This window comes from Lemur catta, chromosome 1 (assembly GCF_020740605.2).
Source record: "Lemur catta isolate mLemCat1 chromosome 1, mLemCat1.pri, whole genome shotgun sequence".
NCBI classification, from domain to species: Eukaryota; Metazoa; Chordata; class Mammalia; order Primates; family Lemuridae; genus Lemur; species Lemur catta.
This window is the reverse complement of record NC_059128.1, coordinates 148654113-148669244: the sequence shown is the minus strand read 5'-3', so window position 1 is coordinate 148669244 and position 15132 is coordinate 148654113. Positions and strand designations below refer to the sequence as shown.

The 15132-nt window shown below is 41.2% G+C and overlaps 1 protein-coding gene across 1 annotated transcript in view; it reads right to left on the bottom strand.

Annotated features, from left to right (window-relative positions):
* Positions 1–752: 752 nt before the first annotated feature.
* Positions 753–15132, bottom strand: part of SUSD5 (sushi domain containing 5) — a 54328-nt gene continuing 39948 nt past the window's right edge. Inside the window, exon 5 of the mRNA XM_045537410.1 lies at positions 753–4398. Within this exon, the coding sequence (XP_045393366.1) occupies positions 3104–4398 (1295 nt within the window). The 3' untranslated portion in view covers positions 753–3103. The remainder of the gene's footprint in view (positions 4399–15132) is intronic.

The following is a 15132-nucleotide window of genomic DNA, read 5'->3' as shown; positions in this document are numbered from 1 at the left end:
TCTGTGCACACCCCCCACCTGGCCATCTTGTTAAATGTAGATTCTGATTCTGCAGGTCTGAGGCGGAGCCTGAGATTCTGCACGTCCGACAAGCTCCAGGTGGTGCCCATGCTGCTAGTGCAGGAGCCACACTCTGACTAGTGAGACGCCGGATGTCTCCCTGTTGGGGAGGGCAGGGCCTGTGTGTGGTGAGGAAGACAGAGGCAGGCAGGGAGGGCGGAGGGGGCAAGAGCTCTGTAGATTTCCCTAAAATCCACCTGCAGGAGGTAACATGGCTAAGAGCTGGGTTTAGAGAGGGTAGTCTTAGACATAGCAAGTATTAGGCCATTATTTTCAAGATTACTAGAGAACCTTTTTTTTTTTTTTGAGACAGAGTCTCACTCTGTTGCCCGGGCTAGAGTGAGTGCTGTGGCGTCAGCCTAGCTCACAGCAACCTCAAACTCCTGGGCTCAAGCTATCCTTCTGCCTCAGCCTCCCAAGTAGTTGGGACTACAGGCATGTACCACCATGGCCAGTTAATTTTTTTCTATATATATTTTTAGCTGTCCAGATAATTTCTTTCTATTTTTAGTAGAGACGGGGTCTCGCTCTTGCTCAGGCTGGTCTCGAACTCCTGAGCTCAAGCAATCCTCCTGCCTCAGCCTCCCAGAGTGCTGGGATTACAGGCGTGAGCCACCGCGCCCAGCCTTTTTTTTTTTTTTTTTTTAAACCATGGTGCAGTAACCCAGAAATAAAATACATTCAATAACAGTTTGGGGAAATAATTATTTATTTTAAACATCTCAGAAGCTTCGTGTTAATAGAACACCCCACCCACCCCTCAATTTTCATGAACACTAAACATTTACCAGTCTCAAAACATGCATAATGACATAAAATTTAGGTTTATAGCATTTTAATCGGTCCCTCTGACATGCATTTTTAGATTCTGTAACATTAATTTAGATAACAGCAAACCAATAAAAACTTAAAAACTGATGTGTTGGATTTCACAGTCCACGTCTACAAATAATATATTTACATGTATTAATAATTTGTAATAAATTTATTAATACATTTGTATTAATATGACCTATTTATTTGCTGGTGTAAATTCAATGTTCTGGGTTATTACACAATAATAGTGACTAACACAATCCCAACGTTGAGGCAGAGGTTACTTTGTATAGTTAAACATGGAAAAGTTGTCTTGCAATAGATTAGAATCTAACTTATAAATATATACAGTCTCTGGCTTTTATTTGTTGTGTTTTGCTTTGGTAACGTGTAGAGAGCATTTTATTCCAATTGTACTTGATTTCACCTGATGCATCAGTATTCCAGTTGGTACGTTCAGGCCTTTATTTTACCCAATTATGGGGACTAAGATCTTTGATTATGCTGTCTTTACGGCTACTTACCCTATTATTTTTCCAAAGCTTGCGCTGAAAAGAGGTGGCAGGGAAGAAAATGTGTTGTGAGAATTCTTTTTTTCCTTAGAGAAAACATCCCCCAACAATTTTTCAATTGCAAAAAGATCAGGATTTCTCTCGTGCCACACAAAAACACTTAGACTCCTATAGTGTCTCAAAATAAATGTATTGCTTTCATCACTTTTTATCACTGATAACTATTTCCAAGAAGGTGATTCATACCAGAAAAATACAGCATGCTTAGTTTCCGTGCCAACACACAGGAGACCATTGCAGATGGCATTTTGGCAGCTTCAAATGCTGCCTCACGTGCACGTAGCGATGCCTGGTTCCCATGCAAGACAAACCACAGGTGTTACTCATCTTCTGTGCCTCTAGGGCTTCGCCTAGCCTCAAAGCTCACAATTTATCACAAAACAATGGCTCTCAAACTTTGGTGTGCATCAAAGTCACCTGGACGGCTTGTTAAAACATAGAGAGCTGGGCCCCACTCCAGGGCTTCTGTTTCCTGAGTCTGGGGTAGAACCATGGAATGTGCATCTCTAACAAGTTCCCAGGTGTTGCTGATTCTGCTGGTCTGAAGACCACACCTTGAGTGCCACCGTCATAAACAATACTTGCTGAGCCACCATAAGATGATCTACGAAATGGATTGCCCAATAACCAGGACGGACTCTGTTTCCATAGAGCTCACAATTTCCACACTGGAGTAAAGAATAGATCAGCATGGATCATTTCACACTCCTTTTTAATTCCTCTGCCTCTTCATCAAGTAGGCTCCCATACTTGATATCTTAGTCTTTGGCCCTCCTAAAACATTTTTTTTCTCCCATGTCATTCCCTCTTTCTGGAGTTCAGAGAAATGGCTAATCCTGAGAGAGGAAACCAAGGACTGAGTTTTGTTGGTCCTGGCAAAAATTCCAAGACATTCCTAGGCACAGACTGGTCAAGGACAACTAGGCCACTGCTTCTGAGAGGAAATGGTACTTACTGGTATAAAGCTAACTTTGTTTTTAAAAATGGTGAGCTGTCCCACAGAATGACGGGAACAGAGGTGGATGTGTGCCTCTTCACTCCTCGCCTTCCCTCAACAAAATGTCAGCCTTACATTCTCTCCAATTTCAAGAAACAATTAAAAAGAAACCTCAAAGCTTCTAGAGAATAGACTGTGTCCTGGTTCTTGGTTCATTTGCTCTCAGCAACATCACAACATTAAAAGGAAATAACCCATGACCCTTCCATATCCCACTCTCAACAATTAAATACCTATATCCTAAATAAAACACTGCTCTCAAAAGCTCAGTGTATCACACCTAGTTAAACAATCTCAGGGTACAAAGCCAATGATTTTATTTTTTCAAAAGGGAAAAGAAGACAATAGTATGAGGAAGAGGTGATCTTTGACCTCACATTGGAATTAGGGCCCATGCACAGGTCTGGGATAGTGCAATCAGTTCCAGGGCAGATGGTTGAGGAGACACTGATGTGTGAGATGATGCCACCAAAGCCTTCCTGCCCTGCCAGGTGCTCCAGAGACACTTCTCAGCCTATAAAATAAAGAGCTGAGGAAAAAATGGTGAGCTCCACTCTACCTGCGTCATGCTCTCGTGAATTATCAGTGTTTATCAGTGTGATGTGTCACCGTTAATTTTCCTCCCAAGTGGCTGTGGGACAGCCCACTCTGAGGGAGGCTAGACCTTCTCCATCTCAATCTGCTGGTGGTAGTGCCGAGCCTGCCGCTGGCCAACATTCAGCTTGTACACGGAGCCCTTGTGCTGGCACCTGCGGTAGCCCCACACTGCCCCAACACCTGCTAGGAGCAGCAGCAGGCAAAGGACGGTGACGATGGTGGCAATCATGGGGCCTCTACTGAGGCTGGAACATTCGCCCCCAACACATGGCTCCAAGGTTGGAAGAAGCTCTTCACTCGCACCTGGCCCAGGGCCTTCTTGTCCTAAGAAGTCCTCAGACAGCAGGTATGGGAAGCTATCCTGGACCTCAGGAGTAGTGGTCTCCACTGGAGGCTGGGTGGCCGCCATGACTGTTGAGGGGACGTGGTCGGGCATCTGCTGGACAGCAGTTGTTAATGTCTCCAGCATCGAGGTGGTGAGTTCATAGGGTGGGGTGGCCATGGGAGACTTCTCTGCAGTGAATCGCCACAGCACAGTTGACTGGTACTTGGTCAAGTCACCATCCCCATTGTGGGGACCCTCAGTCTCAGACACATTCATGGGTCTGAGAGCCAAAGCCTCCACATCTAGCATTTGAGATGGAAGAACTGAACCATGGGTCATGTCCTCGTGTGGTATGAGGGTGGTACTCCTGGGTTTCTTAATTTCCACAAGAATGGGCTGATCAGGGGTAACTAGTGCACTTTCATCTAGTCCTACTGACCCAGCCCCCTTGTCTCCATCTTCCTCCTCTTCCGCCTCCGTCTTTCTCCAAGCCCCATCTGTCACAGGGTAGCCATCTAACCAGGACTCATCGCTGCTGCTCACCACTGGATCCCCTGCCTTGCTGTCATTCCTGCCCAGAAATGGCCCTGAGGGGCTGTCAGTGCTGCCATAGATCACCTTGCTTTCAGGTTTACCTGGGACAAATTTCACACTACTGTGGTTTTCTCCAGCAGGAAACTGCTTTTTGGGATTATCATCCACCTCTTTTTCCAGCTCAGGCTTGTGGAAAGTCTCAGCAGGAAACCAGAACAAGTACTTCTGGTTTGGTCGAGATCCTGGCAAGTCTGTGGGGACGTTGCTCCCAGCACCAGGCAAACCTGCGGTTGGCACAAAGGCTTTATCCTGGGCGATGTTTTCTTTCCCCACGGAAATGGAGATCAGACTGTCCTGTTTTGGAGCCTCCTCAGAGGCTTCTTCCTGACCCCTGTCCTCTTCTGCCTCTGTCCGGGAATCCTCCATGAGCTCTCTGAATGACACAGACCTGTCATCAGGGAAGTTATCTTCATAGTCAATATGTGCCTCAGTCTCATCTGAGAGGAAAGAGAGAAAACCCTCATCAGGTCCAAAGGCACAGAGCTAGTGCGGAACACAAGGAAACAGAAAGCGTAAGGACTGGACCAGAATAAATAATATCGTCCTCATTCACAGATGATATGACTGTGCATCACAGATAAATCCAAAGAATCTACATGTAAATCATTATAATTAGTATGTGAGTATATCAAGGGCACTGGATCTACCATGCATATAAAAGATCAAATGTATAATATATACATTTGATCTATAGATCAAATAATAGATCTATAGATCTATAAATCATAGATCTATAGATCTATAAATCATAGATCTATAATATATACTGGCAATAAACAGAAAACAGAAATTTAAAAGGATGCCATTTACAATAGCATTAAAAAGCAAACACCTAGGAATAAATCTAACAAAAGATGTGCAAGACTTCTACATGGAATGGTACAAAATATTGCTGAGCAAAATTAAAGAAGACCTAAATAAATGGAGGCAGATACTGTGATCATATAGTAGAAGGCTCAGAATTGTTAAGCTGTCAATTCTATCCAAATTGATCTATATGGATTTAATACAATTGTAATGAAAATCTCAGACATTAACGTAGATGCTAAAATTTATGGAAATGCAGTGGACCAAGAATAGACAAGGTGATTTTGAAAAAGAAGAAAAAGGCTGGAGGCTGCACACTACAAGATTTCAAGATTCACTATAAAAAAACTGAAGTACTTTTAAGGCTGTGGTGGTACTGGCACAAGGACAGATCATTGGATTCCATTAGAATTAAGAACTCCTGCTCACCAAAAGCCACCACAAACAGTTAAAATGCAAGGCACAGAGTTGGAGAAGATATTTGCAACACATATAACCTCCAAAGGACTTGTAGCCAGAATTTAAAAAGAACTTCTACAATTCAATACGAAATAGGTAGACAAACCATAGAAAAGTTGGCAAGATGCTTGAATTGGCACATCACCAAAAAGATACCTAAATAGTCATTAGACATGTAAAGATGCTCAACCTCATTAGTAAGAGAGAAATAGTAATTGTAGTCATAATGAGATACCATTACACAGCACCAGAATGGCTAAAATTAAATGGAATGACAGTATCAAGTGCTAACAAGGATGTACAGCACTGTTAGTGGGAGTGTGAATTGGAACAACCATTATGGAAAACTGTTTGGGCATTTCTACTAAAATTGAACATATGGAAGCTCCATGACACAACAATTCCACTCCTAAATATACATTCAACAGTAACGTGTGCATATGGGCACCAAAAGACACGCACAAGACTGTTCATAATAACCAAAAACTAGAGACAATTCAAATATCCATTCACTGCCAAAATGATACAATATGGTATATTCATATGTATGTAAGTTACCTACATAAATTATGTATATTCATAGAATGAAAATCTGCACATCAATAAAATTGAACCAACCACTGTTTCCTGCAGCAACATGGATGAATTTCATGCCCGTAATGCTGAGCAAAAGAAGCCTGGTACAAAAGAGCACACTCTTTGTGATTCCATTTACAAAATGTTAAAAGCCAGGCAGAACTAATCTATAATACGATGTTAAAAGTCAGGAGGGTGGTTACAGCTGGTAGGAGAGGAAGGGTAATGACCAGGTCTGGGTACAAGCAGGACTTTGGGACATGTTTTATTTCTTGACCTGTGTCATAGCTAAATATTTTTGTTTATGCTTTGATAATTAATTGACCTGTTGCCTTATGATTTGTATGTATGTTATAATTAAGTAAAAAATGCATCTTTTAAAACACTGATTTGCTCTTTGTACAATTCTGCGTCATGAGATGATGCTGTGAAGTATTTTGAATCCAACTGAGTAAGAATAAACAGAGCCCCACAGCTGAGAGACCAGGATGTAAGGATAGCTTGATGAGATTGTAATCACTTGGGTTAGGAAGGCCCAAGAAGCTGGTGTCCTCCGAACACCAAACTTTAATCACCAGCTACTAGTAATCCCAGCTACTAGTGAGGCTGAGTCAGGAGCATTGCTTGAGCCCAGGAGTTTGAGGTTGCAGTGAGCTGTGGTGACACCACTGCACTCCAGCCTGAGTGACAGGGGGAGACCCTGTCTCTTAAAACACACACACACACACACACACACACACACACACACACACACACAAGAACCAGAGCCAAATAAATGATTGTTCTTGTTGTTTTAAGCCACTAAGCTGTTTGGGGAGGTCTATTATGCAGAAAAAGCTAACTAATACACTAGCAATGTGCTGCCTGAGGGCAGGGCCCCGGCACTGTACCCCTAGAGTGGAAGAGTGCCTGGCTCATTATAGACATTCTTGAGTGAGAGAAAGGGCTCCGGGGGGAAAGGAGGAAAAGTCTGCAATAGCTCAGATCTGAAGCTTCTATTCATTCCTGCCTCAGCACTAAGATCGATTTCTAGGAGCACAGTCTCCCAAAGCACAAGAGGACAGTGGGCCCACTTACAAACTATAAGGAATTACTTGTACTCATAATGTCTCATAACACCCCAAAACCCTTTGAAAAGATGCCATTGTTGAAGGGCCAGTAGAATACACAAACATACACATGGGTATGCACCACACACACACACACACACACACACACACACACACGCCCATAGGCACCTGGCTGGCGAGGGCATCAATTCTCTTCCCAGCCTCTCCTTGGGCCCTGCCCCTGTCAGTGTGAAAGGTGCCCGAGCAGAACTCCCTCCCCACAGCCAGTAGGTTCATCGTAATGAAGCAGAGCAGTGATCCCGCTCCATAAAATTTACTCCTAATGCAAAGAAACTTGGCATTCTACATATCCGACCAGTCATTTCTGCCCCAAATCTGCCACAACCAATTTGTTTTTAATTTTAAAAAAAGAATATATTCTGTGGCACCATGGAAGAAATTATTATCTTTGCAAAACAATAAACATTTGCCAGTAGTCTCCCAGAGCTTCTGAGGATGAATGTCCTTGTGTGCTCAGCTAGCACACAGTCCCCCTTTCAGGAGGGGCAAGGCAGGAAGCAGTAACTCTTCAACACCATTTTTCCTCCGAAATCACAGGTCATTACCTCATGCACAATCTGCAATGTAAGCTTCTCACCACACATGCATGATTTTACTAGGGACTAGAGACGGGTCTCACTCTGTCACCCAGGCTGGAGTGCACTGGTGCAATCATAGTTCACCATAGCCTTACACTCTTGGGCTCAAACATCCTCCTGCCTCAGCCTCCCAAGTAGCTGGGACTACAGCCGTGCACCACCACACCTGGCTTAGGGAACATTTCTTTGCTGCCTCATTACAGTCCTAAGACACCAAACTGTCAAGAGCCCACAAATGATTCTGTTTCATTGCACGGGATTTTTGCCATTTCTGGATTTTGCTTGCCGACATCCTGACAGTGCATTCATTTTCTTTCAGGTCATCAACTGTAGCTCATTGACAGTTGGGAGTAAACAAGCTGTTTGCCCAGAACTCAGTCAGTGTGATGAAGCACCACTTGCACAGTGTTGCCAAAGGCAGCCCTCGGTGACGGGAACACCAGCAGGAAGTCGGTGAGTGCAGAGCTCCCTCACGGTTCTCACACACCATCTTCTGGCCGTGGCCCATGCCGTCACAGATACGGTCCACAGGCAAACAGAATTCTACCCAGTCAACAGCTAAAAAGAAGTGTGAGTGCAAGGGATACTCAAAATCTTCCAGCAGTTCAGAATATTTGTGGCCCTGACAAATCTCTCTGTGACCTCTGCTCCCGCTTCTTCCCTGTCTCTTCTCCCCACACCCCATAGTCCGTTTCCACGCCCAGCACTACCTGCCTCTTTGTTCTTGCTCCTTCTGTCTGCACCTCCCTCTGCTCTGCTTCCTCTTTGTCTACCTGGTCACTTACATTCGAGACCACTTCAGTATGTACTGGGGGTGCAGGCAAGAAGTCACCTTGCCATCAGGGTGGATGATATGCCAGCCTTGAAAAGACCTGAGTGCATCACCTATTTTCCCTCTTCCATATCCAGCAAAATGGGGAAGCTCCACCGCCCCCCACACACCCCTTATTGGATGTGATTTTTTTTTTCTTTGAGACAGGGTCTTGTTTTGTCACCTGGGGCAGAGTGCAGTGACATCATCACAGATCACTGCAACCTCAAACTCTTGGGCTCAAGAGATTCTCCTGCCTCAGCCTCCCCAAGTAGCTGGGACTACAGGCATGTGCCACCATGCCCAGCTAATTTTTAAATATTTTGTAGAGATGGGGTCTCTCTATGTTACCCAGGCTGGTCTCCAACTCATGGCTTCAAATGATCCTCCCAAAGTGCTGGGATTACAGGCCTGATTACCGCGCCTAGCCTGGATGGGAATTTTTTTAAATGAGGAAACTATACTAAACATCTGCAAAAAGGTTTTATGAATAGCAACCACACATGGAAAAGGGAATAATACATTGACAAGTTAAAAAAAACTAGTTACCAAGAAGAGAAACAGAAGGTTCAAGAGCAGAGTAGAGAAGGTGCATGGCTCAGCTCCTAACCACCCCCTCACCTTTCAGAAACTGTACTAAGGAGTCAACAAATCCTGGAGAGAAGCAAAGTGGGTGGAGAGAAACAGATAAGTAACTCGTAGGGCTGATTCTTCTTGATAGAATCCAAAATACCAGGACTTCATGTTGCTCAGGTGAAGGAAACTCTGATATAGAACATTTAACAACATTTCTGAAGAAAGAGCAGAGCCCAGGTATTTTAAAACAAACACATAAAGAAGAGTAAAACTATATACCACTTCTGCTGACTTGCCCACTTCCACTTACCATTCCCTCTTCTGGATGAAAGGAAGATGTATGTAAAAGGCCAAGAATCTAATTTAGAAGAAGTAACAATTTAAGGAATAGAAAGAATTCCTCACAATTGCTTCACACTATAGAACTTATAAAGAAATTGAGTGCAATGAAACAGAAGTTCAAAGGTAAGGTAATAAAATAACAATGTTGTGAACTTAAAGCATCAAATTGAGGACCAATGTAACATCATAATAATTAGAAATTGTAAAGAACAGAGTGCACTAAGAATTTTACAAAACTGAGAAAAGACACATGAACACACATATTCAAGAATCACTGCAAACCTCAAGCAGAATAAATTCACAGAAAACTACACACAGGCACACTAAATTAAAACTGCTAAAAATCAAAGACAGAAAAATTTAAAAGCTACCTGTGGAAGCAGATATATAACCTTCAAAAAAGCAACAATAAGACTGAGAGGTAACTTTTCAAAAGAAACAATAAAGCCAGAAGGCAATGTGATGACATCTTCAAAGTGTTAGAAGAAAAGAATTGACAATACAGAATTTCTTACTCTGTGAAAATATCCTGGATGGAAGCTCAGAGATGCAGGAAAGAAAGACCAACGAAAAAATGTAAAAACAGGGGCAAATCCAAGTGAATGTTGACTGCCTAAAACAAGTACGTCCGCATGCGTGCACACACACATCGTGTTTATTCAAAACACTGGACAATAACATAGGAGTTGGGAGGAGGTAAATGGAGTCAAAATGTCTAACAGCTTTAATTTATCCAGGAAATGGTAAAAGTATTAATTTATATTAAACTTTGATAAGTCAAGGATGGCTAAGGAAAAATGCTTAATCATTCCAAAAGAAGGCAGCAAAGCAGAGAAAAAGGAACAAAGAACAAATGGGACAGAGAGAAAACAAAGAGACAGTCATTTTAAACTCAAATCTATTGATGGTTAAATGTAAAATGGATTAATGGTACAATTAAAAGGCAAAGGTTGTCAGCTTGGATAAAGAAATAGAAACTATCTACATGGTGCTTATAAGAGACACATTTTAAATATAAGCATATAGAGAAGTTGAAAGAAAAGGAAGGAAAAAAAACGTCATGAAGACACTAACCAGCGAAGAAGACTTGAAGGCAAAAAACATTACCAGAGATAAAGAGGGATATTTTATAAAGATAAATATTCCAATTCACCAGGAATATATTAAATTCTAAAATTGTATGTACTCAATAATATAACCTCAAAATATAGGAATTTAACAGATATGAACTAAAAGGAAAAAACTGATAGATCTATGATTATAGTGAGATTTTTAAACATCTCTATCATTAACAATTAGAACAAGGAGAAAAAGTCATAGCTTTCAATACCTATGTTAGAAAAGAATAAAAGCTGAAAATCATGTTGACCTCAGGAAGTTGGGAAGAGTAAGTTAAATACAAAGAAATAGAGGAAGGAGATTAAAAAAGGAGCAAAAATTAACAAAATAAGAAACAAACACACAATAGAGAGGATCAATATAGCCAAAAGTTGATTCTTTGAAAATACTAATAACATTGATAAACCCCTACCAAGACTAATTGAAAAATATTTAGAGAAGAAGAAGAGAAGACACAAATGAAAAACATCAGGAATAAAAACAGGCATTACCACAGATCTGGCAGATATTACAAAAGACAATAACAGGACTCTATGATAAATTTATGTCCCCAAACCCCCAAATTCTGAGGAAATAGACAAAATTCAAGAAAAATACAACTTACCGAAAGTGACACAAGGAGAAATAGAAAAAAAATTATATACCATTAATTATTAATGAAATTGAATCTCTCTACACACAGAAAACTCTACGAACAGGTGGCTTTGCTAATGAATTCTATCAAAGCTTTAGGAGAATAATTCCAATCTTAAACTCTTCCAGGGAACAGAAAAAGAGGTAATACTATCCCAATTTACTTTATATATCCAGTGTAATCTTAGTACCAAAACTGGCAAGGATATGATGAAAAAGTAATATTGCAGACTCATCTCACTAAATATAGATGCTAAAATCCTATGTAAAATATTGACAAACTTAATCCACTAATATGTTAATATTGGTAAGCTGAGTTAAGCAATATATTAAAAGAATAATACATTACTCCTAGTTAGGTTTATTTCAGTAATTCAAGATTTATTTAACATTTAAAAAAAGAAGTTTCAGAAACAAAAGTCAACAGGATAAAAAAAAACCTTAGAAATTAAGAATATAAGGAAACTTCCTTAACGTGATTTTAAAAATATATAAAAACTGATATGAAAAGGAAAGGATTACTGTCACATACGACAACATGGATGAATGGTGAGGATATTACACTGAGTGAAAAAAACCAGTCACAAAAAGACAAATATTGTATGATTCTACTTACACATTGTATTAAAAGTAGTCAAATTCATAGAAACAGAAAGTAGAATGGTGGTTACCAGGGGGGAGAGGGAGGAAAAGAGGAGTTGTTGTTTAATAGGTATAGAGTTCCCAGATTTACAAGATGCAGTTCTGGAGATCTGTTTCGCAACAATGTGAATATACTTAACATTATTGACCTGTATACTTGAAGATGGTTGAGATGGTCAATTTTAAGTTACATGTTTTTTATCACAATTTTTTAAAGAAGGAAAATATTATTAGACTACATTAAAATTCCATTTATTACAGATACCACAAAGAACATGAAAAGGCAACTTACCTAACAGAAGACATTTGCAACATATATAACCTCAAAAGTTCTGGTATCCAGAATAATTTAAACAACTCCTACAAATATATGAAATAAAAAGACAACCCAGTAGAAAAATGGGCAAGAGAATTGAATAGGCATTTCACAAATGAGATATTCAAATAGCCAATAAACATATGGCAAGGTGCTTACATCATTAATCATGGAAATTCAAATTAGGTAATATAACATACTCATCAAAATGGCTAAACATGTAAACTGACAATACCAATTGTTGGTGAGGATGTAAGTCTCCCAGAACTCTCATACATTGCTCTTGGGAGTGTAGATTGGTACAGCCATTTTGAAAACTGGTTGGGCATTATCTACTAAAGTTGAACATATATATATCCTGTGATGCAGCAATTTAACTCCAAAGTATATAGACAAAATTCTAGAAAACGCAAAATTCTAGAGGAATACAAGCAACATGGACTCCAAAAGACCTGTACAAGAGTGCTCTTACAATAGCTCTAGACTTGAAATAATGACAATGTTCTTCAACAGTAGACTGGAATACTCCCTAGCAAAGAAAAAGTGTGAACTACAGCTCATGGAACAGCATGGATATGTCTCACAGACATATATTGGGCAAAGGAAGCCATACACAAGAGTACATCTGTATGCTTCTACTTTAATACAATTCAAGCAAAGAAAATGTAATTTATAGTTTCAGAAGTGTGTTCTCAGGGAGGTTGTGACTGAAAGGGAGCCCCAGGAGTGTTTCTGGATTACTGGTGATGTTTTACTTCTTGAACTGGGTGACAGTTATATGGCTGTGTTCATGGTACAATAATTCCCTAAGCGCTATAAACTTTGATTTTTGAAATATTCTGTATTTATGTTACTCTTAAATAAAACTTAAATAAACAACCAAAAGTGTACACCACATTCTAGGAAAAACTGGCACAGAATTTGTTTACTGAATGCCAAGGATAAAGAAATATTTCAACTGATGTCCAGGGGGGAAAGGCAAATCACGTTCAACAACAAAAATTAAATCAAGCTTGCCTAAAATTTCATCCCAGTATATTTAAAAGTAGAAGAGAAAAGAACAATGATGTTGTCTCAAAAAAAAAAAAAAAAGAATTCAGCCTGGGGTGGACAGTTAACATTCTGACCAGGAAACTAATCCTCCAGATGTGGCTACTACAAGTACTTCTATTACCTGTATCTTGATGAAAAACACTGATTTGCAAATTAGCACCCTGGGTATCTGAAATGGGTTTCTATTGGTAAAATTAGAGGCCTATTAACTACCATGATAAATATTAGAAACAGGTGCTTATTGGTAAAATGAAAGGCATATATGATATAGGGAAGGGCTAAAAATATTTTAGAGATACTTCACACATTTATATGGACAGGGTAAACCAATCCAGACCTTGATGGTGTTTGAGACTTGAACCTCAAATGGTCTCAGTTTGGCACTAATGTGTTACTCACCGGGACAATAGCATCCATCCAGAACAGGGTTCACCGCTGTCACCCTGCACTGATCACACCACCCCGCCCACCTCCCCTCTGGCCCGGGGAACTCTCTGAGAACAAGGGCATATCCTCTCTGCCTTTGTACCCCAGTGCACATCATGGTGCCTGGCATAGAGTAGACACTCCATAAATCTTTGTTGAATAAATAAATGAGTAAAGAGATGAATAAGTGAGTGATGGAAGCCAGTTTTTATTGGATTTGTGACAGAGGCAAAGAATATAAATTGATCTTTGAGATCCCATATTGGCTATAATCAGTGTCTGCTAACTTCTTCCTCCTCTGTAACTCATCCCACGAGCTTAAATGTGTTGTGAAGTCAAAAGGCTCCTGGAATACAGGCAGGAGACAAGCCATGTTCTCCTCCCCCACTGCTTCTTGTTCAGGAAACACTGGCCTAGTGTATAATGTTAGAGCTGAGGATTTGGGAAGGGTCAGCCCACTCCCACTGTAGGTTGGCCTGCCTTGACCTAGACCCTTACGGTCGGTCTAAGCTGCGTGTGTATGCGTGCATGTGCATGCGACTGAGTGCGATACGTGTGCGTGTATACAAGCTCCTGCCTCCAGAGCTCCCTGAGGCTAGAGCACCCCTGGACAGAAGCCCAGGGCCCGGAGCCAAGCTCTTCCTGTCTCCCCAGGTTCGCAGGCTGTGGACCTGGCTCAGAAACAGGTTCTCACTATGTCAGTTTTCCCAAAACCTCAAATGAAGACAAGGACAATGAGTGTTTACAAATAGCCTACTCATGAAAAAACATCCAAGCCTGTTTTTCTCCTCATGGGGAACTATAAAGTTTGTTATTCACTGAATTTCAACCAACAAGCAAATTCTGCTCACAGGATGGAGAAGACCCGCTCTCTGCCCACGGAGGTGCTATTTCTCTCACCTCCCCTCTGCTTGCCTGGGTCTGCAGCCTCTGACTCAAATCATCCAGCAATCCTTCTAGCCATCCTGCCCCCTCCCGCCCCAGCCCAAGCTCTCCCTGAAAACGGGTGCTAACACAACACGGGGCCTTCTGATTTAGACGAACAAGTCTAGGAAATGTAAACTTCGTGGGTTCTCCTGGCAAAACCTAGGTCATTTGCTGTGCATTTGTATTTAACTGCTACTTTTGGGAAACAGAAGAACACAGACAGATGATGTCAGTCAGGCGTGAGAGGAGAGGGCTGGTGTGTGCACTGCCTGCATCTCTTATCAGGGTGGGGTACCGTGAGGGCTGCAGGAGACAGGCCAGAGCCCAGAATCCCAGAATCCCAGAATCTTCCATCCGTTTTCACATTGCTGCATTTCTGGAAGCCCACACATGCCCTCTTTTTCCCTCTGGTCTTGGCTATGACAGCCTTTAAAAATAGTAATTTTAAAAAAGACAACCAGACAAGCCAGAAATAACCACTGGTTCAATGAACCTCTGAACAAATATGGCAATACTGACAAAGAAATTCTAAATCAGGTTCAGTCTCATGCTGTATTCTATGAAGGAAATTAAGGCCAAAAGATGGAGAAATGCAGAAATTGACGTTAATTTAAGAAAACAAAAGAATGCCTTTGGAATTGAGAGAGAAAAGAGCAAGGGAAATTACAGAGGGAACAGCTAGTTTGCAAGTCCTTGCTCCCCTCAGTCTTGGGGTCTCCAGAGCGTGCACATACACATGATGCAGACAGGGTAAGACATGCCTGGTTTTAAATTCC